The following is a 26031-nucleotide window of genomic DNA, read 5'->3' as shown; positions in this document are numbered from 1 at the left end:
CCATGATAAAATATGTGCTCAGTAAAAATCCTGTAAACCTAATGTTTTCTAGAACCCAGCAGTTTTATAAATAGACAGAAATGTTTTGTAGCCAGCTGCCTCAGCATTTTCATTGGCAGCTACCAGTCAATCATAGACAGAACAGTGATTTGTAACTGCTACATGCTACAAGAGCGCCCATATGATGTCAGCCAAGTATTGTCAGGCAATTCTTAGCATAAGGAAAGCCAGCTATTTAAAAAAAAAAATGAGCAGGATTGTAATGCATTGTGGATAACCTGTGGGGTTTCGCATAATGAATTGCTTGCACATGCTCTGTGCTGAGTGATAAACTAACACTGCCACATCTGAAGCCACAATGCTAGCTCTGTGACCTCGGCTGGATTGGAGCATTGGTGCAGACACTGCCAGAAGCTCCACATCGAACAGGCTTTTTTTGCAAGCATGTTTCTATGGAGGATTCTTGAGTATGTTACATGATTGCGAAAATGTTTTATGTTGGATCTCAAATTATTTGTTTTTTGTCTATGTAGTTAATTGAAACTTTACATAGAGTCAAGCAAAAAAACATTATCCAGTCAGTTTTCTTTTCTGCAGTTGGTCCTGGTTTCTAATAGCTGTAGGGACTGCCTGTAGGGTCATCTTTATTTATCCAGGCGAAGGTGTGATCAAGTGTGACTTCTCTGAACTCTTAGGACCCGTTTCCACTAGAGCGAATCTGCACGCAGATTCGCATAGACAATACAAGTGGATGGGACTGTTTCCACTTGTCAGGATTTCTGAGCGTTTTTCTGTGCAGAGCCATCAGAATTCGCATACCACACACCGCTATGCGATTAGCATACAATGTATTTAATAGGGAATTTGCATGCGGTTTTGGTATGCGAATTCGCATGGAATCAATGGAAAAGCACACAGGCACTGCCATGGTTAAATTCGCATACATCGTCATCCATTCAAATTCGCATGAAAATTTGCTTGCAATTGCATGCGAAGTTCACATCCGCATGCAAATTTTTACCGCGGCGATTTGCACCGCACAAGTGAAAAGGGCCCTGAGTTCTCCCTCCTCCTCCCCCCCTCCCCTGCACCCCCACCCCACTGATGTAAGCTTTTGTTTACTCATTGCTACTGCTAATTACAGTAGTCCTTAGCTGCCTGCTCTTTCTGCAAAGGTAGTGTAATGACAGCCTCTAACAAACATATAAATGTAAAAAGAAGAGGTAGAATCGATTTTTTTTTGTAATGAGCCACATTGTAATCATGTATTTTTTATGTGCTAATGAGGGGCTAAAAATGCTGCTCGGTTAACTTTAAAGACTTCTCTCATAAATGTTAGACCTCAACTCTGGAATTCGGAAGCAACCGGCAGGCAGGCCTGGGGGGGGGGGGGGGGGGGGGCAGAATGGGGAGTTCCTTTCTAATGTTGCAGAGTGGTGCACAGAGGAAACAGCTCACAAGATGTGTTATCTGATCTGCATCAGGTCACATACCCGTTTCGGGATCTGTAAAGCATGGAATTTGCAGAAAGTGAAGGAAATGGCTCTCACAGGTTTTGTAAGTAGTTTCTGCTGCGCACCGCTCTGCATTTAATCTATGTGGATAGTGTTAATTTTAGGCCTGGTAGGCACACATTCCTGGCATCAGGCAAACCCTGCTTGTGCAGGATATTAGGCTCTCTTATCTCCCCACACCTGCTATAGGAGGATGAGCAGAAAATATGTGAGAATGTTTACTTTACAGAATGCAAGTAATTTGTTATATGATTGCTCTCCTCGATCTTCTAGGGATGTAACTCTCCCAAAGAGTTCAGTTAGCACTGTATTCGTATGAAACACAGAACCAACCATCTGCCAGAAGACGGAGTAGGTTGATCACATTGTCTCTGAAAAGGTTTTTTTTTTTTCTTTTCATTCAACTACTTGTGATTTTTGTATTGATAGGTGGGAGCGGTAGAACGCTGCTTTCATTAATTTGGTCAGTTGGGCTTTAAGATCTGCAAGTTGCTCCAGGCTGAGGTCTGTTGCTTTCTACATTTTTTTATTGGAGCTTTCACAATGGAGATGACCATGGGACATGCAATCACTATTTGGAGTTTTTTCTACCATATAGCAATTGCTCCAGGGAGTTAAACACCCATTCTTTCTGATCTGCTCTGTTTACAGCGTATGCTATTAACCTACCCAGCGTTCAATTTCCCCAGGATTTCTGTGCAAACAGTGATAAAATGTATTTTTAAAACTTTTTTTTCTCTGTAACTTGCCAAAATGTGTCAAGCAAGGGTCTAGTATACAGTGCAGGAGAGTATTGATGTGTATGCATGTTTATACTGTTCACAGCATGTTTTTTTGAACGGACATTTCTGTCCATACCGCTAGGGAGGTTAATTAGTAACAGAAGCATAAAGCTTAGCTACAGATAAATGCAGGACTAAGGCCTACATCCAACAAGCGTATGTAAACCAGTTCAATAACAATATCGAGGTTCCAGGACACATACTTGTTTGATGCGGTCAGGGTTGACTGTTGTTTGTGGCTGCAGAATGCTAACTGGCTCGGTCTTGGCCACGTTTTGCGGCATTTCTCGAATCTTCTCTGCAATGAACCCATGGACGGCATTGAGAGCTTCAACTGTGCCCTGGATCAGACAGACCCGTTCTGTGGTACCTGAAAAGAAAAATGAACTGTGTGAAAGAGCTCCAGACAAAAAGTGAAAAAACATTAACAAAATCCAAATCAGTGGTTAAATAGAACAGGTGGATTTGGTGCCAGCCATAGCACTGTCATTGGTTATACAGCAATGGTTTTGTCTCCAGTGTTCAACAGGTGTTTTGTAGACAAGTTGGAGGGGTATTGGTATGGACATCAATTACTGAAGCTGAAAAAAGAGGTGATTACTGTTTAGGAGTAGGCATCAATAATGTTTGGGGGCAGGAGACGGTTGGCAGAAGTTCAATTCATTAGACTATGTTATGCGTTGATAATAAGGGTTGGGTGACATGATGGGGTTAATTTTATTGATTGCGGTAAGGTATAATGAAGGTATTTCAATTACCAGGGCAAACTATGGTTAGAAGTTGAGAAGGGGGGGGGGGGGGGTTGTTAGAAACAGGTTAGGTGCTTATCTAGAGAAATGGTTCGCATTAGGGGAATGATGAGTAGTAAATGCCAAAATGTCGTTGTATAGCTAAACAAAAGGCTATCAAACTGTGCACCCCAAACTGAGTCCTGGTGCCAAATATTTTGTGTGTTTCTAAAAAAGATGCGTGGTTTCCTTCTGTGGGGATAGCAGCAGTGGATGTCTCTAGCAAATGCCTTTTTATTATTACTCACTTCCTACTCAGAGTGCATTGTGGTGTCCTAAACCAAAGCAGCATGGGAGCAAAAGTGGTGTCCCTGCTCTTTCTGACTGCCCAAAGCTGTCTGTAGCTGACCCTTACAATACAATTCCTGCTTGTTCCCTGCCATTCAGCTCTGCCCTAACAGCTCACATTCAGTACACATGCATCTTCATTGATCACCCACATACTTAAAGAGATACATGTAGACAAGACACAGAACTTTTATATCATGCTTTTCTCCTGGAGGACTCAACGCCAGAGCTGCAGCCACTAGGGTGCGTTCTATAGGCGGTAACAGTGTTAGGGAGTCTTGCCCAAGGTCTTCACCCTGAATAGACATTGGCTTACTAAACAGGAAGAGCAGAGACTTGAACCCTGGTCTCCTGTGTCAAGGGCAGAGCCCTTAACACAAGCAAATATTTATTTATGGTACATAAAATGCTATCCCTGATTGTACAGAAATGGATTGCCCAGAGCATCCCATGACAAGGAAAAAAAACAACTTGTAATGCCCACCCAAATTAATATTTGTTATACCTGAGATCACCAATTCAGATCATTTGTGGGAATGATTGGATTGCCAGTTTTCAAATAATTGCCACATTTTTTAAAGGGACTCCGAGCAGTGCAGTAACTATGGAAAGATGCATACCATTTTGAAGCTCTCTTTCTCCTCTTTCCATTGGTATATAAACCGCCACCCTATGCCTTTTAGTTTTTGCTATTTTCGCGATCGAAATCGCGGCCGCCATCTTGGATTCCTTATTCAGCATTGTATTATGCAGGATGACACTTGCAATGAAATACAAGGAACCCAGGGGGATATAATTACAAACATCATGCCGGTAGGTGTGAGGATATAAATAATTGGTTGTGGGTATGCTTAAAGGCATACCCACAGGCACTGCTCGGAGTCCCTTTAAAGTCTAAAGGTGGCCAAACACCATAGAATTAAAACATCCAATTTTTCGCCCCTTTCGATCATTACAATAGGTTAATCTAAAAATTCGAGAGCTTTTCTTTGTTTTCGATCGATAAATACGATCAAAGTTCCTTTTTTTTCGATCTTTGGAGACTGGACTGTTGGAAATTTCAGACAAACTTTATCAAGAAATGTATGGTGTGTGATGTATTGTCAGTTACTTGATGTACTGTTCTGTGTGTTTCAATTATTTTATTCATGATTGGAAAAATATTGAACATAGAATAGGTGTGTGGTACATTGGTCATATTTTTGTACTGTCACAATCAGTCATAAAAATCAATTGCTATTCTTTATGTGAACGGATATTTAAAAAACTGTATAGTGTGTGGCCACCTTAAAGGTAACTGCAGGATCCCAGCTTACAGGCTCTCCATACGATGCAAACATTACTGCATTTTTTACAAGCTTGTCATTGCTAAACCCAGCCTTAATGGATATAACCCAGATGTGCATACATGTAATTTCATATAAATAACCTAATTCTGTATCTTAGCTGATAGCTGTTAATTCAGTAAAATGGATACACACATTTGACAGTTGAATTGAATTCATCTACAAAGAGTCTCTGCTGAAATATTAATTTGTCTCTTAACCAAACTATAAAGAGAAACGGAGGTTATATCTCCCTCCAGGGCAATCTGAAATATCTCACAGCGTACTTAGGGTGTCAGTCATGGTCACAGCTGCAGCTGAAAGCATTTTACTTCTGAAATACATCTGCAGATGCTTCGCTGTACAAGGAGAGAGGTTAGTATGGAGGTAATGCAAATATTGTATTCAAATAAACGGAAGGATATTAAATATCATGGGCTACTGGACTGCCTAGATGTCACTGTGAACAGAATGCATACAGATCAATCATCAGGATAGGTTCAAACACAACAGGAACAAAAGCCCAGTGCACACCAAAAACCACTAGCAGATCTGCAAAACGGTAGAAGTTTTTGAAGCAGATTTCAGAGCGATTCTAGGCATGTTATCTAAACATGCCTAGCGTTTTTTGGAGCGTTTTTGTGTAGCACATTTCAAATATTGTTACAGTAAAGCTGTTACTGAACAGCTTCTGTAACAAAAACACCTGGAAAACCGCTCTGATCTAACGTTTTTCAGAGCGGTTTTCCACTTTCCTATACTTTAACATTGAGGCAGAAACGCCTCAGAAATCTCAAAAATACTGCAGCCCCCGAGTTTGCGTTTGTGGAAAAAACGACCCGCTCTGGTGTGCATCATCCCATTCACTTTCATTAGCCAAGCGTTTTTCCCCCTGCAAGCGTTTTAAAAAATGCTCTGCTGTGCACCAGCCCAAAAGCTGAGAGGTTTCCCAGAGTAGCCAAATTAAAGGACCACTATCACAAAAAATTGGAAAATAAAAAATACATACATATAAAATGCACATTTCTCAATGAGTAAAATAATCTATAAATTACCATTTTCATATGTTGCTGACACTCATTATAGGTAGTAAGAAGCTGAGAGATTTTGGTCTAGCCCATCTCTACATAGGGGATGTCAGCATGCTTCTCTACTCGATTGCACAGCATTTTGGCAGTTGGACTGAGTAACTGCAGATACCCGTGACCAAGAATTGAACTTCATCCCAATCAGTAGCTGATACTCCCTTTCCCATGAGAAATCTATTCCTTTTCACAAATGGATCATCAGGGGGCTCTGTATGGCTGATATTGTGGTGAAACCTCTTCCACAAGAAATTCTGAGGACCATGGTCCTGGCAGTTTCCTGTCTGTGAACCTTGTTGCATTGTGGGAAATAGCTGTTTACAGCTGGGTCCAACTGCCAAAAAAGCAAGCAGCAACTACATCACCTGCCCGCAGTAAAAATGTCACTATGTGATAAATGTCAGAATGAAAATCAGGGATTTAAAAGATTTTACACCGGGCAAACACTGACTAAATCATTTATACATAATTGTTGCAAACATGAAGCACTTTTTTATCACATTATTTTTACTGGAATTCCTCTTTACGTGCTTTTGTACATAAAGAAAAACCTGAATCCCCCATGAGGAGATGGACTAGTCCAAAACAAGTCAGATCAGTCAAATTTCTACTACCTACTGTAAGTGACAGCGACGTAGGTAAAAGTAATATATCGTTCATTTTACTCTAGGAGAAATGTACATTTATATGTATGTATTTTACATTTTACATTTTTTCTCAGCCAAACAACAGGGATAGTAGTATATTGGTATAATTGTCCATATTATGCTATTGGTATTACCTGGCACCCATGTTTCTTCATGGCTCTATTGCATGTAAGTAGCGAGAGACCTTTTGACCATGTTATAATTTAAAAGGGGAAGAGTCAACACATTTAACGTGAACCCCGGGTGAGGGTGATATGGAGGCTTCCATTTTAATTTCCTTTTAAATTATGCCAGTAGCCTGGCAGTCCTGTTGATCTTCTGGCATCAGTGGTGTCTAGAGTCATAAAGTCATATAGAGTCACCACCCTATAACATGCATGCAGCTAATCCAGTCAGACTTGAGTTGGAGCACCCGATCTGCATGCTTGTTCAGGTTCTATGGCTAAAAGTATTAGATACAAATGATCAGCGGGACAGCCAGGCAACTTGCATTGTTTGAAAAGAAAAAAAATGGCAGCCTCCATCTCACTCTTACCTAAGGTTCCCTTTAAATGTTAGGCCTGACAGTTTTGTTTTCTTACTTCAAACATTAAGTTTAATTTGTCAGTGGTGCATGCTTTTTTTGATTCATGCAAAATGTCAATGACAGGTCCACTTTAAAAAGTCCAAACAAATATGCGAGTGACTAAAATGGCATCATCAGTCTGACAACTGTGCCGTTTTTACAAAGAGACAGGCATATATCAGGAGTGATTTCTATAATCTAATACCTCTTATAGCCAGAAAGATAGCGCAGCCGCTTGGTATTACTTTTAGTAAGCGACAGAAAAGAGCCGTTCAGTGTGATTTGCTACTATTGATGCTTCTAGCAAATGTTAATTGCTGTAAATAATGTGGATATTAAAGCATCAGCACTGACAGCAAAGAACAATTCTTTGGCTTTCTGCCCAGCCTGCACATTGGCTGTAATTTCCACATTCATTTAGAATGACTTTTTACAAAAGAGCCCTATACGGCCCAAAATGGGAAATTGTCCATCTATTTTTGCAGGAATGCTGTCACCTCACACCCTATACTTAAAGGAAACCTGTCAAGGTTTGCACTTAAAGTGGGCCCAAACTAAAAATACAAGATTTCAGAAATAAAATCTATTTTCTAAATTATAATAATAAATAGCAGCCTTTTTTCAGCTGCATGATGACAAATATAAAATATTTTACATTTATTGGAGGAACCCCTCCCTTCCTTTCAAATTGCCGGGACAAAATCCGGCAAAATGCTGGAGTAGGTGGTGTCCAACAAAGGAGGAATTGCTAATGGCTGCCACCTGTATAACCCTAGTTATGCAAAGAGAAGGGTGAAAAGCATGCACTGAAATGCTCATAGGCTTGAAGGAGTGTTTATTTATCTTTATATGTGTCAGAGTGGTTCAACTAAATATTTAGAATTAAAAAAAATGTTTGGTTTGGGTCCGCTTTAAGTAAAATGACACCGGTACTCAGCTAAATTCAACATCGAACAAGGCACATGTTTAATAGGAATACAAAGTGAATATAAACAGTGTATAAAAACAAAGTGGTGGATAGAATACCCATTGCATGAGCCAAATGTGCTTTCCGCTGCAGTACAGACTTCTACTTCTCCTCTTTAGATTTAGCTGCTGGGCAGGTCAATCGGGCATGACCACATGGCACAAAAAATAATAAGGACAGTGAGAACTTGATTATATTTCCTAGCTTTACTATACGGCAGCAATGATCATGTCTGCTGCAAATATGGAGGTGGGACTTGAGGTTCACAGGAAGTAGGTGCTGACCAACTGCAAGACCTCAGTCTGTTAGAAAGAAGCTAGCAAAGAAGTTGAAGTTAGCTGCAGGCGAGCAGAGCTAAGCTACGAATTTTTCAATATGGAGGCTTAATTTCCAAAAGCAACAGTCAGTAAGGGCTGGGACCCCAAAACAAGCGATTTTGCACTGCTTTCCGATCACCCTAATAAACATGATTGTTTAGAGAATTTGCTTTGCTCAACGTTGTGTTTAGTCAGGATCTACAGCTATACAGTAGTCATTTATTTAAAAAGCGTGGATTGGGGAACCACAAACAGTTGTTCTGGCAATGTATACCATTTGTAAAATCAAAAAAACATGTAATCAGTTCGGAAGCACTTTTTAGAAGCTATGAACCAATGCATGTGCCGTGCCCTTTTCATGCTCAGACACTAAGTAGCTATAAATGAAGCGGCTGCTAGTGGAGTAATTCCTGCCAATCAAATATCAGGAAACGGTCATTACACTCCATTATGCAAATAAGTACATGTCTTCATCCTTCACCCTGCAAGAGTCGTGCCATGCTTGTTGTAGGGCCGCACAGGACTACTCAGGTTGTAACGCCTTAGATGTATAACTGCTGTGCTGGTTATGGTACATATTGTTCTATGAGGGTTTCCATAACTGTACACAATATTCATATTAATTGATAAAGAAATACAATTTTCTTTGAACAGGACTACTCTACTTCCTATGTAGAAGAATTAGGAAACGTTATGGCAAAAATCAGATACTTACAGGATGCATGCTGCTTATTTTGCTGAATGAAGGAGAAGGGTACAGTAGTAAACTTCAAGGGCCCTGGCCAATTAGTTTACTTAATTGGGAAGTTTACTATATCTGAATTCATCATACATTGTATATACAGGTGAATGATCAGGACCTGAGGACTGAGTTTACTATAGCCAGAGGTTTACTTTATTTGAATTTACTATAACGAGATTCTATTGTATAATCCAGTAGATTTATCTGAATTTGGCGAATTTACCAGCAATTAAAGCTCTGTTTTCAAATGTAACTGCCACTCCACTGCTGTATAAAACTGGGTGATTCTCAGTATTACCTTTAATCTTTACAAAAGCATTGCCTGGAAAGGATCTATACAAAGATGTCAGACATCTTCCTTACTTATTTGCACACTATTTTGCCAGTTGGACTGAGCAAATGCAGTTCAGTAAGTGCTTTTGTTAATAAAGAAATAATTGAGAAATCCCCTACGAGTAAATGGACTAATCCAAAACCTGACAGATCTGTCAGATTTTTACTACCTACTGTATATGACAGCAACCTCAGAAAAAAATAATTTATAGTGCATTTTACTCTGGGGGAAATGTACATTTAAATGTATGTATTTTTTTTTTCATAATTTTTCAGGATAGTTGTCCTTGAAGGAAAAAGGACATTTCCGCCGGCCTAGTAACTGCAGGAATGCCATTACAGGTGTATGAATGGGTGCTTATTTTTGGACAGCCAGATACAATCAATATCCTTTGCTAGAAAATAGTCAGCAGGTAGAAAGAAGAATGATCTCCCTCCATTTTAGTGCTTTTCTCTGCCATAAAGTGGCACAGCAATTCTCAGCGGTGATCCGCACGCCCGCCACTCTGCCAGAGCTGTGGTTACTACTGGTAATAAAAATAAAAACTGTAAATCAACAAACTTGCGGAAAATTCTGTCATGTTTAAAAGCTTTCAGGCTTCATTAGTGTCTAAAAAGAACAGCAGGGTCTTTCATCATCGTCACCAAGCTGACAGGACACGACGCTGTATTATAATGCTGCTGAGAAGTGCTCACATAAAGCCAAAAAAGAGGAAAAAAAAGCTGTGATAAGTGGTTCCCGGACCACAGCATAAATCTAAAAACACATCCTCCTGCAGACAGATGATCCTCCTCCTTTTCTATGAAGCCAAGTCTATACAATAAATGCCATAAAAAAAAGCAATCAAAAAATGAATCTGGAGGAGATAAGGTCAACGTATAGAAATTGTCCACATCTACTGCGGGGAGGTTGTTTTCGTGGTTCTGCAAGACAAGGGATCGTCAGCTTCATTGATGGGCAGTTCAGACCACTGCTGATATTAATATTGCATTTCATCTAAAGTCTGAACAGGGCTTTATTGTGGGCTGGAGGTCACCGGAGACGATTAGTGATCCTGCAATCCTATCCTGAAATGATCAAATCAAATAAAAAGATTTTCCTGCAGGTGTGGGTGCATAACGTCACTTGCACCATCTCCAGTTCACTAACCTTTTCATTTCCCTTGCTAAGGTACAGTATAACCTAGGACATAACAACAAAAGTTGGTGATATTTTTAATGACTAACTGTACCAGATTTCTCTGCAAGCTTTCGAAGCGTTAAATTTCTTCTTCAGGCATGTTTCAGAACTGGTTAAGAACCATACCGGACCACACACCACTAGCATAACCTAGGTAAGGGTGACAAACCTTTGTCACCTAATAGTATATAAACTTTATTATGTGCAGGCCGAGTCTGCATGATTGCTTATGTTCTCCAATAGTCCCTAGTCCAGAGAGCCTTAGAAAGTCATTGTGTCAGTGAAGATATTCTTTGGCCAGAAGTCTGGTAGCTGCAACATTAACATTGTGCAACTGTAGATAGTATTTTAACCACAGTAAATTAAGATATGTAGAATTACTTGTATGAAAGGTCCTTATTTTTTAACTACGGTTATGTTATGTGGATTTGTGGAGGTATGTCTACAAATGTCAGGAGATACATCTAAAGTTACATCCAATAAGCCACTCACTTAGTGACTTGGTTTACTGGATCTTTTGGCCAATCAGAACATCACAAAACCAACTAAATGGCCAAGTTCTTTCATACAGAGTCCTTGCTCTCCTCTAGCCTGTAAGTCAATGACATCTCTGATATAACGTTGTAGAAGCATGTGGTTACTTTCCTATTTAGCGGGCTCCATGTGTAATTTTTTTGGAGGCCTGGACAAAAGGACTATCTTGTCTGCAGAATAAAAAAATGAGGAATTAGGAGTGGGTGACAGTTATGTGGTGGGGTAGCATGTCCTGATGACAGAGGAAGTAAAGAGGATGGTAAAAAAGTAGAGATAAAAATGATCAAAACCTAAAAAACGTTATTCAGAAGATGCAGTAGCAGCTAAAGCAGCACTGATGAGAGCATCAACATTGTCAACTGACATGTGGGTAAAACTTGAAGAAGCATAAAGCAAATATGATTTTGTGACATGCACTACTGGGGTGGGGATAGTAACATACTTCAAAATGGAAAATGGAAATACTTGATTTACTTTTTAAAGACAAAGTCAGGACCCACATAAACCAAGAGAATTCCACTCCTTTTCCAAGGTCCACATAGAGGAGATATAGACTCCAGCTGTAGCATGGAATAAGGATTTCAATTGCTGGAATAACAGTAACAAAGTGAGAGCTGGTATGTACAAGTTCAAAATGCACTACCGCTGTTAAAACAATTGAAGAGACCAGCCTATACCACAACTGAGAAATACAATGTTCTTGCCCATGAGAGTCTCTGTACAAAGACCATGCCTGCAAGCTATCTCCACACGTAAGATTTTCCTCAGCTGAAATGATTGTCCCTGATGGTCTCAGATGGAAACTTAAACTGTGTTCAGGTAGAGGTAGAACAGTGTGCCTGTACAGCGACTATTTCAAAATGTTTACATGAAATAATACATATCATGCAAGTGTGTGCATAACTTTAGCGGTCAACTGGATTGCTTTCACTAAGATGCTTAAAATATGGATAATTCTAGCCACCCAACAGAGTGAATACAATACTGAATAGAGTACTGGTTAAGGGCACTGCCTTTGACATGGGAGACCAGGGTTTGAATCCTGGCTAGGGTCAGTACCTATTCAGTAAGGAGTTCAAGGCAAGACTCCCTAACACTGCAGGGTGGCCTCGTGAGCGCGTCCCAGTGGCTGCAGCTCTTGAGCGCTTTGAGTCCGAAAGGAGAAAAGCGCTATATAAATGTTCGGATTATTATTATTACTAAGAATACTACTAGCAAAGCAGTGATCCACAGTACTTTGCAGGACTACTACGTTGCTTTCAACATGTCCCATTAGAATGACTTCCTTTTTCAAAACAAGCCTTGCTTTATGCGTTATATTTTATTATTGTGCTAGTGTAAAATGGGCTTATGACAATAGGTCTCATTTATCAAAGTGACTGAGATGAAAAATGCATTGTCCCACAGTGACCAATCAGAGTCTTTTTATACTCGAAATTATCATTTTCCAGGGCAGATTTTAATCTTATTGACTAGTTAAGAATAACGGGTGTTATCACATGTGAAAATGGACAGTGTGAACCAGATTTGCCAAGGTGTCAGTAGATATGAAATGACTGCACTCCCAGACTAGTCACCTTTATCTACAGCAGGGCTGTCCAACTTCAGTCCTCAAGCGATAAAGACCTCACTCATTTTTGGCACCGTTCTGATCTGATGGCACTGAATCAGGAACGGTGTGCTTCATCAAGTAGAACACATTATTCTCCCTTTCTCAGTCCATCCTAAACACTAGCCTGGATATGGCCCCTAACGACTGGAGTTGGACACTGGCGTGGATATGGCCCCCAAGGACTGGAGTTGGACACTGGCCTGGATATGGCCCCCAAGGACTGGAGTTGGACACTGGCCTGGATATGGCCCCCAAGAACTGGAGTTGGACACTGGCGTGGATATGGCCCCCAAGGACTGGAGTTGGACACTGGCGTGGATATGGCCCCCAAGGACTGGAGTTGGACATTGGCCTGGATATGGCCCCCAAGAACCGGAGTTGGACACTGGTGTGGATATGGCCCCCAAGGGCTGGAGTTGGACACTGGCGTAGATATGGCCCCCAATGACTGGAGTTGGACACTGGCGTGGATATGGCCCCCAAAGACTGGAGTTTGACACTGGCCTGGATATGGCCCCCAAGGACTGGAGTTGGACACTGGCGAGGATATGGCCCCCAAGGACTGGAGTTGGACACTGCCGTGAATATGGCCCCCATGGACTGGAGTTGGACACTGGCGTGGATATGGCCCCCAAGGACCGGAGTTGGACACTGGCATGGATATGGCCCCCAAGGACCGGAGTTGGACAGCCCTGATCTACGGGAAGTGACAAAAGTCACTGGCCAAGAGATATCGAGATAGGTGCAGAAAACTTATTTCATGACTTATGTTATCTCTCCTCACTTATCTCCTGACTGTAAAAAAAAAACTTCAGCTTTTTTCAATGATCCCCCCCCCCCCCCCCAAAAAAAAAAACAAAAAACACATCAGCCTTGTAAATCAATTAGCTGGTCAAATAGATCACTTGCCATCCAGTTCATTGCCACATTTAAATTCTTGATTAAATTAGGTATTTCTTAAATCAGGAAAATATGACATTTTACAAATGAAAGCTCATCTGCAGTGTTCCCTCTGTTGGCTTGTTTTGTTGCTGTGCAGTAAAGATAAGAAACCTCTGCTCTGAACAATAGGACCTCATTATTGGTCGACAAGTCTACTGAGCATCTGTAATGTTAGAGGTGTGTTAACCACAACAGTACAGCAGGGTACTTTTTTGGCTTGCAAAACATGCAGGTGCCACTGAAAGATAATATCAAAAATTACATTAGTAACAATTTATTTTCATTATAAAGGAAAACAACTGCAGAGGGGGAAAAAAGAGGTTAACAATTTAGATCCAGAGGCTTCCCCTGTTCCCCTACACCTGCCATTTTGGTGCTGAAACCCCCTGAAGCTTGCGGCCGCAGTACCATTCGAGATTGAACTTGGGCAAATTAGGCGGGCTGGCTCGTGCCTAGAGCCACCGGTCGGGCTAGGCTGAAAAAGCTGAGCCCACTCTGCTCCCTGCTACTGTGCAGGCATGAGCCATCTGTGCCAGGCTGAGGTAAGTACCCAAATTGGGAATTCCAGGTAATCCCCGACTTACAAAGGCCCGACTAACGAAGACCCGCCAATACGAATGGCATAGATTCTGGGTTTCCATGGGAACAAGACAAATTGTTGTTGTTTTTTCAAATTGGGCTTGTAGTTTTTGAGAAAATTGATTTTAAAAAATCCAAAGAAAAAATGGCTTTTAAACTTGTATAAGCAGACACAGAGGGGGACACTGGAGGCACAGGTGGGCACAGAGGAGGTACATGGGACAGAGATGGCACAGTGTTCCGACTTAAGAACAGATTCAGGTTGAGAACGAACCTACCGTCTCTATCTCGTTCGTTTAACCGGGGACTACCTGTATATTCCCCTTCAGGTACACTTTCAACTTTATTTTTTGTCCCTATGTGGGAGGCTGTCCTGTACTTCCTTTCCTAACAGGAAATGGATACATACAACAGGAAGGAGACAATAAGACATGAAGACTTTTACTAGTGCATGGATGACATAAGTCTATCAACTTTTTAAGTCTCTAAATGAACGACTTTACTCAAAACTGACTTAATGCAAGGCTTCTTGGATTGCCATTCTAACATATAATACAATAGTGTGCCAATCGGTCCCATGGAATAGGAAATAGAGGTTAGTGAATTATATATCGAGTTCATTACCGTGAATCCATATAAGTGCAGAGGACTGACAATTAAGTACAGCTCGGAGATTTAATGGCAGACGGGAAATTGGGAAAGTAGCTGATTCAAGTTGTTCTTAATGATTTCTGTGGTCTGGCAGGCCTCTTCCCACTCAGCTCTGACAAACATAACTTTCTTTTACAACCTGCACATAGCCTGCCAGCTCCCCGTTTATTGCCCAAAGAAAAGGAACTGAAATCCATGTTATACTTCCATCCGGTAGCAAGAATGTGCCATGCGATGCCAGTGAGAGCAGCTGCCTTGTCAGCGCCACCCTAGACTGTCTTTAGCTGTGCCTAGGAGATCATTGATACAAATACTGTTTCCTTATGTTTAAAGACAAATATAATGAAATCTTAATGTGTTGCCGCAATCACTTAAAAACTATGAGGGCTAATTGTAATAATTAGCAGGGAAAGGGAATGTGCTAATTGTTCAGAGTGGCTAATTGCTGGTGTGTGACTGTCACTGGTTGAAAAGCCGTATTTATAGTGCACCCCAACCCCCCCCCAGACACTATTCACTGCACAAGGAGAGATTTTCAGGGCAAATGATAAACTCCTTCCCGTGAGATCTTCCAGTCTAACCACCAGATGAGAAGCATGTTTAACAGTTTCTAAGCAAAGTGGACCCCAAAGCCCAAATCTGCCAGCCTGTGTATACACTCCCCACACAGGCTGCACTGTAATATAGAGAAGGCTGGACTAGATGTGTTGGCACGGGTTGGTGAAACTAGCGAAGAGGGAAATGACGGTGACATGCCTGGCTGTCATTCCAATCCCAGTTCTCTATGTGCTAAAACAGTTGTTTTTTTTTGTACAAAGAGCAGGCTTTCCTTGCCAAAGAAATGATTGCTGTCCTTCAATTTTCATACAAGGAGTAAAAATAATTTGGGACACTGGACATAAAAATGGCAAAGAAAGGAAGAGAAGTGAAAGGGAGCGCTAATCTAACCTCCATCTTGAAACTGTTCTTACAGAGACATCTTACTTGTCTGGTACAGGTGTATCTCTTGCTCTTTTATCACATCTTTGTAAACATTTGGTTAGTGTCTGGCTAAATGACCCTAAATGTCTGATTTCACTGGTGGTGACAACTGCTATGCTCTACTGCAGCGGCTTAACTACTGTGGGAACTGCCCCTATAGCTGCAGAGGGACCAGCAGCTAAGGGATGCCCCAACTACTAACCCTCTCTACCTCCAATACAGCCTCCCCCACCTCCAGCAGGTGGTGCTCTGATCACACTTGTTATGGTTAGAGAGAGTCAAGGTGATGGGTGGGGGGTCATAGTGGCCATACTTGTTATATGACAACAAATGAGCACTTATGCTGTGGGGTCCCCAGATAGAAAGGTGGAAAAAGGGGTCATTTTTTTTATAAGGGACGGGCATTAAAGATCTGATTTACAGTAACAACCCCACTCTGCTAAACTATTGTAGGTTTTAAAAGCCTATTGCAGTTTGCTGCCCTGATATGCTTACAGCACATTTTTGAAATAATAGAAGAATTTAATTTCTACTTGACAATTTTTTTTAAACAAATCTAGTCCATATTTGCTGGATCCCACATGATATACCGTAGTCATTGGAAGTCTAGTAAACCGGCCTCTCTCTGATTCTTGCTACAGGGATTCTTGCCCCGCTTGCCTTGTAGATCACTCCTAATTCACCATGTTATCGCCATACTTATATTTCAGCCAGGGAGTCAAGGGTTAAACTGCCCAAACCACAGATGCAGACGTATTAAACTCAGTCGTTTAAACCCCTTTCCATGCCTTGATTCCTGCAGCTATAATCTGCCAAATGCCTTGATAAGCTGAGATTTAGGGGTGAGTATTATTTTTTTCTGGGATTAAGCAGTCACCACCCTTCAGTGCTGGGACACAGATTAGGAAGACGCCACCGGGAGGCACACTATTCACTTATAAAAGATCGCTCCTCCATTGACAAAAAGGTGGTTTCAGAAGCGGTAAACACGCTTCTTTTTTTGACCAAGAGCATTGCTTTACATGCATGGCGAGAAGAAGGGGAAATATCAATCAGTACTCGCCGTGCATCATGTGCAAACCTACAGATGTCAACCACCATTCCATATATTTACTAAAAAAGCACAGATGGGAATTGGCAGAGTTGGCTTTAATTACATCAGATTAATTTTTCCAGCCACTGAAAATAATGCTGAGACCTTTTTATTTCTATTTCATACTGGCAGATGTTCTGCTAAAAATTCATGACCCCCATCTATACATTTTGATACTTCATCAATCTATATCTAGGTTTATTGTGGGCATTAAATCACATCCCAACCGCTGCCCGGATTTTTATAATTGAACTGTTGGTCCATTTTATGGGAATTCACAGAACGGCAAATTCCCCTTCATACTTTATTCCACAATCTAGTAAATACTTCATAGGCTGCCAAGGCAAGGATGATTCATTCTCATCTGCTTGGTTACCGTTTTCCAAACTCTACACACTACATGTAATTAAGCCAATGAAGGTTTTTATATTTGTCTGCTTTTAGCATGTCGTGTCTGGGTGTCACAATTTTACAGCACAGCATTAAGACACTAAGCTTTAACGTAATTCACCACAAGAGGGGGATAGAGCACATTCAGAATCTAAGCACACTGAAAAGGAATCTGGTAAGCAAATTAGTAGAATAGAAAAAAAAAAAGAAACATTTAAATAGTTTACCCACTTTCTGAATAGTGAAGCGTTAATAAAGCTAAAAAGCCAAATAAGCGTGTTGCATCACACTGGGCCAATACTGACACAACAATATCTGGTTGTCATTTACTAGGAAAAGCTTCAGTTTAAATGTCCTTACTTAGGCCTCGTTCACATCAGGGCCGTTTCTGTGCGCTTTTAACAGCGCACTGCCCTGTGCGATCAGCAAGGTATTTACTTTCCCATGTAACTAAATGTAGCTGGTTCACATCTATGCGCTGCGCTGAGCAGCGTTACAGAAACGTAGGGTTGCATGCATTTCTGTGCGTTGAGCTGAAAAGCGCACATCAATGCAAGTGAATGGGTGCGATTTTTTAGCGCGTACAAGCGCATAGAAGCGCATGCGTTTTTTACCCCTAATTGGAGAAAAAAATACATTTACATACAAAAACAAAGTTTTATTGACAACTGCTGCTGGTACAACAAGCAAAACGTGCTTTAAAGAAGCGCAGCACAACGCACAGAAACGCGCACTAAAGCGCGCACAAGCGCATGCGTTTTTTACCACGCGCTTTCACACGTTTTTCAGCGCAGCAGATGTGAACGAGGCCTTAGTCCTCCCAAATAATTCCACAACCCCCTTCCCCACCCTGTCACTGATCTATGCCTTTTTCTGAGTCACATTGTGAGCATAACTATTTAAAAGAAACTAAAGGAAATGACATAGTCCAAGGACATGAGAACAGCTGGAGGTGAATCTTAATGGAGTAACTTTGTGCAACACCTTCATCGATCTCTACAAGTTGTCACCACCTGTCATTGAAGCCTGTATTTCTGGCGCAGGGTGTATTTTATCCTGTGGGCATCAGCTCAATTTTTTGATAAAGAGGAACTGTAACAATATGCATTGGAACATAATAAATTATTCAGGAACCCATTTTTACCCTAATTATTCTCCCCCCACCGCCCTCCCCAGTGATGTTTAGCCTAGGCTGTGATGTGATTAAGCTTTCTGCCCCAGAGCACGCTGGGGGATCATGTGATGCTCTCTTCACAGAGTGGGGGAACAAACAAACGAACAATATACAGTGAAGATGCTGGCATCGCTGATAAATTTAAGGATGTAAATCGCAGAACGCATGCTGCACCTTTTCCCCTCCGCTACGATCCTGTTTACAACATGACACTGTGAACGTAGTCTGAAAATCACACCGTACAGAACTCAAAATCATTTAGTGCATTTATGAGGAAGAGCTGTATGTAAGCTGCATTTTTGTTTCTAGTAGTTAAGGCTGGTTCACACTGCAAGAGCTTTTTTTTAAGCGCTCGAGATGTGAACACACACATAGGATAACATTAGCAAGAGCTTTAAAAATCACAAAGCGCTTAGAAAAGCTCTTGTAGTGTTAATCAGGCCTTCAGGGCTATAGGTAATATACTACAAACCAGAAGCTGTGGATGAAATCCTGACTCACAGAGGCAAATGAAGAGTTATTTGCAAGGTTCAGCCCACTCATGCATTATGAGGGAATTGATTATTTTCTGAATTGAAAAGGCAAAGCTGTATTTTGAAGGATATTATTAAACAGACCCCCTGTGAGAGATATGCGTAGTTCAATTAAATTTGACGTGCTTTAGTAAGAACTACATCATAGGATGCCCTAACTATTGAGATAATTGCACCTAATCCAAAATCAGACACACAGCGACATTTACCTCATGCAAGGATGTTTAAGCATTTCAACTGAGTTCAGTAAAGAACAATAATTATTTGTTCCATTATGGAGAAGGCTGTAAGGAAATGTTTATTCATGACAAGATTATTTGTAATGGTCACCAACAAAGAGCCCACTATGGCCCAGTGCACACCGAGCGGTTTTTGGAGCGATCCGCCGGCCGCATCCGCCTCTAAAAACGCTTGTCTAATGTATTGCAATGGGATGGTGCACACCGGCGGTTTGCGGTTTTTGCCAAGCCGCAAACGCGCCTCCTGCTGCGCGTTTGCGGTTTTCGGAAGCGTTTCGTCCTCAATGTAAAGTATAGGAAAAACGCAAACCGCTCTGAAAAACGCTAGTTCAGAGCGGTTTGCCAGGCATTTTTGTTACAGTAGCTGTTCAGTAACAGCTTTTACTGTAACAATTTGTGTAATCTGCTACACAAAAACGCACGCAAAACCGCTAGGTATGTTTAGAAAACCTCTCTAAACATACCTAGAATCGCTCTGAAATCAGCTCCCAAAACCGCTAGCATATTGCGGATCTGCTAGCGGTTTTGGTGTGCACTAGGCCTATATCAGTCTTCGGCTGTGAGGACATTTATTAAAGTCTGATGTTCCACTAGACTGACAGGTCCAAATATAAATGAAAAAAAGGAAATAATGGTTTCCTTGTGGAATGTAGAGTTCCCACTGACATCATTTCCTTAGTGACACTTTACAGACAAGTCACAGAGAAGGTAAAAAAATTGGGTCACCCAATCTCAAGTACTCTCCATCAGACCTGGATCTCACTAATGGTGGCCACACAGCATACAATTTTATAAATGTATTTTCAATTCAAGAAATACAATCCAATTTTTTCCGACCGATTGTAAAATTTTAAAAAATCTGACCAATATACCACGCACGTGTTCAATTTTTCCCCAATCATGAAAAAAATGATTGAAAACTCTGAGAAAATTACTTGGGTGTATAGAATAAGAAATTGACAATCTACCCTACAACATTCAATTTTCTCCCCTGCCCCCAAAAAGCTTTCGTTTTTTTCCCGTGAAATTGATAATTTTTATCGAACTGTCGTAAAATTAAGATTATTATAATGTAACTTGTGTGGCCACTTTTACGCATGTGCTGATGCAGCTTTGAAGCTACAGACACTCAGGATAAATGATGCCCAAAACAATATTTTGTAATTGCCTCAGGGGTGTTTGTAGGGTTGAGGTGAGGCATTCAGCCAGTTAGAATGCTTCAAGTTGTAGACGTTTATGTGATTGGAGAACTGTTACCTATGGACGTTTATGCTGGCTCACCTCAACCATACTAGCTATAGAGAGGAGAGGATGAACAGGAGGCATCCTGCTGCAGCTGTCAGCTTGAAAAGCAACATTGATTTGATAAGTATAGACTAGGATATATGTATATATACATATATATTATTTACATATATATATATATATATATATATATATATATATATATAAAGAGAGAGAGAGAGAGAGAGAGAGAGCTAGCTATACTATGAGGAGAGAGGACGGGGGGGGGGGGGGGGGGGGTTAGCCAAGCTGAGATGCTTTCTACTAACTAGCTCTGGAGATTCCACCTCCACAGACCCTCACACCATGTACTTGTACAAAATTGTCAGCAATGCCAAGTGTAACAAACACCTTCCATGTATAAGACTGCTGGAGTTAATGCAAACCTGAACTGAAAGTAAACTCAGTCGATGTAAACTCAGTAGATTTAAACTCAGTAGATAAATAAATAATTGTCTGTGCAGTAACAATGGTATAGTATAGAGGATGGACTGGGACAGCCTGGCAGACCTGACTGTCCCTTCAGATATGGTGGCTTTGAAGGCCACTCTATGGGACATTTGTACCCAGTATATTGAGGTTCTCCAGAGATGAAGATCACATAGCAACATGAACATTCCTAGCACCTGTGTGATGGTGCTAGGCTAGCACACCACCACATAAGAAACTTTTCTCCCTAAGCACTCTGCACTCACTGTGGGCACATGCCTGCAATTACACAACCAGTAAATCAATGAGCTATCAGAAACACTCATATGAGGCTGGATGAACAACCTTTACTGTGCGTACACAGCGCACGTAAATATTAGCAGCCGATAAGCAAATAGCATAACTCACATTATACATACAATGGGTATGTTGCAGGTATAATGTGCCTGGCATGGTCAGCCAATATTACAAGTTACACAATGTATACAATACGATGTACTGGGTACAAAAACCATCCGACTCCAACTTCAAATTTTATGAAATGAAACCACCGACTGACTCCAGGTACCCAAAAATCCGGCTCTGACTCCTTGACTCCAGCTCCACAGCCCTGATAAGATATGCAGTATGTGTAAAGCTTTATTCACATCTAACTCGCGCAGATTGCTCTGCGATCGGAACGCAACGCGTACCGCCGCTGCCCGCTGCTGATCCCATTCATTACAGTGAATGGGTAAGCTCTGCGCTTGCGGACAGAATGCATGCAGCAGTACGCAAGCGCATCATATTATATACACTGCACAGCAGTACGATGCGCTGTGAACGGCAGAAGGACTGTCTATGCCCTTCTGCCATTCTTGCGTCCCGCACATCATTCGCACTTCCAAATGTATGATTCGAACGAGGGCTAACGCATGTGCACAGTCCAAATTAGTGAATCAGGACCTCGGTCTGATATAACCCAGCTGAAGGTTGAAAACTCTTGCTGCCTAATAACTTTAAAAAAAATAAAAATGAGGGCCAGAGCTGCATCATAATCAATGATTTGTGATAATCCCCAGCCCTGGACCACCTAAGTAAGTCTGGCCCATTATCTGTAGCTGTAACTCTGACCCCAAATGTCAGGGTCAATTCAAATGGCAGTATGCTGTCACCATGCAAAGCATGCAACATCCTCAGTTCCATGTTACATTTACTAGTGACCAGTGTTAATTATCTGTGTACAATATGACCTAAACGCATTCAGATTGAACCGTGTATGGGCAAGGCTAGATATGGATTGCGGCCATTGGATGTCACTCTATTTGACCCCGCACTACTGGGTGGGCTTAGACTATAAATATCAATACACTTGTTAGGAATCAAGCTAATACCAGCAGAATGGCAGACAGCCCCGCAGTCGGCTCCAGTTAAAGAGTTAAAGTACTTCTCTCTGTTCTGGATGATCTGTCCTATATTTGTGGGTCCTGTAGCCTGCTGTGGAATGTAAAACCATAGGGAGTTTCAGGGCCTTAGTTTAAGCTGCAGAAAGAGAGGAGGCAGCTGTTCCTTTCTGAGCAATCATCACAGCTATTAAAATGAGGGGTTGTTCCTTATCTCCATAACGCAGGCCTCATGCTGGCATTCACTTATTCCCCTGTCCATCTGTGAGGGGTGGGGCTGCCTCACTGATGACCTCTGACCCTCTCAACTCTACCTGTTTCAGCCACCGCAGATAGACACCATCCTTGTATTGTCAAAATTCAAGTTCAGCACAGTTAATCCTGTTAACTTATAATGAAGCAATACGTCTTTTCTGGAGACAGGATGGAGCATTAATATTTCAGCTGGTCTATAGTAGAACCACAACATTTATAATAGCTGGCATATTAAGATTTGTGACGGCATAACCTAAAGGCTTTTAACACAAAGATTCATATAGAGGAGTATAGGCATGTACCAGCATTCCTGTACTAACCACAAAGCAAAGGAAAGCCCTCCTACAATACTGACAGCTACTGAAAGATTTCTGACGACTGTGCATACTGATACAATACAATTCATCAATGTTACTGTATTTAGATTAGCTTAGTGTTAATGAGAATCTCTACAGTGGAACAAAGACAGCCGGTAAGAAAATTTGAAAAGCACATCTGTCATTGACAGGGAGGAGGTGCCAAACGGATAATAAAAGGTTTAAAAACAGTTTAAGAGATAAGTGTAGACGTATCACAAATGAAGGCAATCAGTGAAAAATAAAGGTTCATTTGTACACACCAGGCAATGCGTTTTGTGGGTGTCATTCTGATTCCTCAGGTCAATAAAAAGTGCCAAAAGACAAGTCCATACGGGTTTGGAGTGCCACCTGTTGGCTGCACACAGAGGGGTTGATTCACTATAACAAATAACATGCTTTATCAGAGGTAAAACGCCTTATCAGAGTAGCATAGCGAACGCTACAAATTTATGCCTGCTAATTGGCAATGACGAGAGCTCCACTTGTCCTGCCCTGAGCTCCTGCGGGTCCAATCACTTTAAAGGACATTATCCCTTCACTTTGATTGGCCCAATAGGCTATTGGGCCAATCAAAGTGCAGGAATAATGTCCTTTAAAGTGATTGGACCCACAGGGGCTCAGGGCAGGACAAGTGGAGCTCTCGTCATTGCTAATTAGCAGGCATAAGTTCGTAGCACTCGGTATGCTACTCTGATAAGGTGTGTTAACTCGGAAAAAGCATGTTAACTCTGATAAGGCACGCTATTTGTTATAGTGAATCAACCCCAAAGTCCCTCCTCCTAAATCCCATCCTTTGAATGAAGGCCATGTGTCCTAACTGATGATTGATCAATGTAAGGATGTGGCTGCTTTAGTACAAATGACATCAGATTAGCTGCAGTGGATAAAGGTATATAAAGACTTTTTTCTTTGTACCACCAAATCTACATGCCATATATATAACAAATTGAGAGAACTCAGATTGTTTGGGCAAGATCTGATCCTCCATGGAATAACATTTGCAAAGTCTATATAATCAAGATTGTATGGTGTATGGCCAACTTTAGTTATGCTTTAAGATAGACATGTACAGAGGTTTATAAGAACTTATGTGACATCAGACAGTCACTCTGACATACACTACATTCTTCTATAGCATTAAGCATATTACAGAAACCCTCTATAGTGCAGGGCTCATTTATAGGAAGCGTACAAAGCAAATTTGAAGATTCGCCAATACTGGATCCTCATTCTACTCTACCAATGTATAGCTGAGCAAAGACTGAATGCAAAGATAAATCCAAAGTTCTTTAGGCCAAATTCTAAAAGGATTCAAGTACAGTACATAAACCAATCCTATCAGTGTACAAAAGTAAAGTGTTTTTCAGAATATGTGATTTATGGGCCAGATGTGGCGGGCAGACTACAGTACTGATTGTTTTTCTTCTTCAGCTGATCGGCAGATCAATCAGATGTGATCATGTGACACCTAAAGAAGCAAGAGCAGTAGATGTCAGGCTGCACTTATCATCCCTGCAATACAGATGAAACCAGTTCTGTAATTCAATACATTTTTCTATTGTGTTTATTCTCAGATATTTACTCATCTATAAAATGCCTTCTATGCCTCCATCAAGGAAGAAAACACACAACATTTGCTATTGTCTTCTTACCTTCTCTTTAGTATATTTTCAATTGTTAGGTGCTGAAATGTTATTTTGTAGATGAATTTAAAGAAAAAAAAATCTCCTATGAGAAATCTCTGTATCTCCTAAATATGTTAAGCCTATATAGGTGCTTGAAAATTTCCGTTTAATACCTACGGGCGCATGTTAGAGCAGCCTGTAACGCAGCCCACCGCACAGCAATGAAAAATCAATGGGCTGTTCACAGTGCCCACGTTGGGTTACTTAGTAACGCTGCGCCATAAGACAACGTACTGTATGCAGTACTTTATAAGTGGCAGAGCCGCGTTAGACTGCTTGCACATGCGCTGTAATGTTGGGGAGGAGCGGAGAGCGGCCAGGCACATGGCTAATTAATATTCACTGCACGTTATGACGTGCAGTGTTTACTTCCTGGAGCAGCCGCTCTGTGCGGCGATTGGCCGGGCGGGACCACGTGATGCCGCATGCGTCCAAGAGTACGCATCACGGAAACCAGAATGAGCTGCACAACGCGGCTCACTCTGACGTCCACATCAGGGAGCACCAGGCGTTGCGTTAGGGGCACGGTATGCGACCATAACGTCCCCTAAAACGCAACGTCCTACTGTGAAACCAGCCTTAAAGGACAACTGAAGTGAGAAGAATATGGAGGCTGCCACATTCATTTCCTAATTAACAATACCAGTTGCCTGAATAACACCAGGAACAAGCATGCTTGTTAGATCTGACAATAATGTCAAAAACACCTGATTTGCATACGCTTGTTCGGGGGTTTATGGTGAAAAGTATTTGAAGCAGAGGATCAGCAGGATGCCAGGCAACTGGTATTGCTTAAAAGGAAATACATATGGCAGCTTCCATATCCCTCTTGCTTCAGTTATCCTTTAAACAATACCAGATGCTTGGCAGTCCTGCTGATCACTCTGGCTGCAGTAGTGTCTGAATCACACACCTGAAACAAGCATGCAGTTTATCTTGTCAGAAACACCTAATCTGCATGCATGTTTTGGGTGTGTGGCTTAAAGTATTAGTGGCAGAGAAATAGCAGAACTGCCCAGCAATTTGCATTGTTTAAAAGGATATAAATATGGCAGCCTTCCTATTTCTCTTACTTCAGGTGCGCTTTAAGTCTTACATTGCATTAGGAAGATAGGTGACACCATCCCAGAACCAAAACATTGGACTAGGAAGTCCTCCTATGAGTTCTGTAGGAAGGACATTGGCATTGCTATAATGAAGTATCATTAGCAGATTCTCTAAAAGGTATACGAGGTTGACTCTTGAACATCAGTAGTAATTTAATGGGATTCACTGTTAATTCTTATTTCAAGTACATTGTGTGGTTAAGCCTGGACATCTCTAGACCCAAAGATGATTAACTTGGAGGAGAAAGAAACAAAGCACAATTTCATGGC

General features: G+C 41.3%; 1 protein-coding gene across 4 annotated transcripts in view; it reads right to left on the bottom strand.

Moving 5' to 3' along the window:
- NOVA1 (NOVA alternative splicing regulator 1) overlaps window positions 1-26031 on the bottom strand; it is a 153272-nt gene that overhangs the window by 29391 nt on the left and 97850 nt on the right. For all 4 annotated transcript variants that reach the window (XM_068253890.1, XM_068253888.1, XM_068253891.1 and 1 more), the window contains one exon: window positions 2500-2666. In XM_068253890.1, the coding sequence (XP_068109991.1) occupies window positions 2500-2666 (167 nt within the window). The remainder of the gene's footprint in view (window positions 1-2499; window positions 2667-26031) is intronic.

Source organism: Hyperolius riggenbachi, chromosome 9, assembly GCF_040937935.1.
Source record: "Hyperolius riggenbachi isolate aHypRig1 chromosome 9, aHypRig1.pri, whole genome shotgun sequence".
In the NCBI taxonomy this organism is placed as follows: Eukaryota; Metazoa; Chordata; class Amphibia; order Anura; family Hyperoliidae; genus Hyperolius; species Hyperolius riggenbachi.
This window is presented reverse-complemented; position numbering and strand designations above follow the sequence as displayed.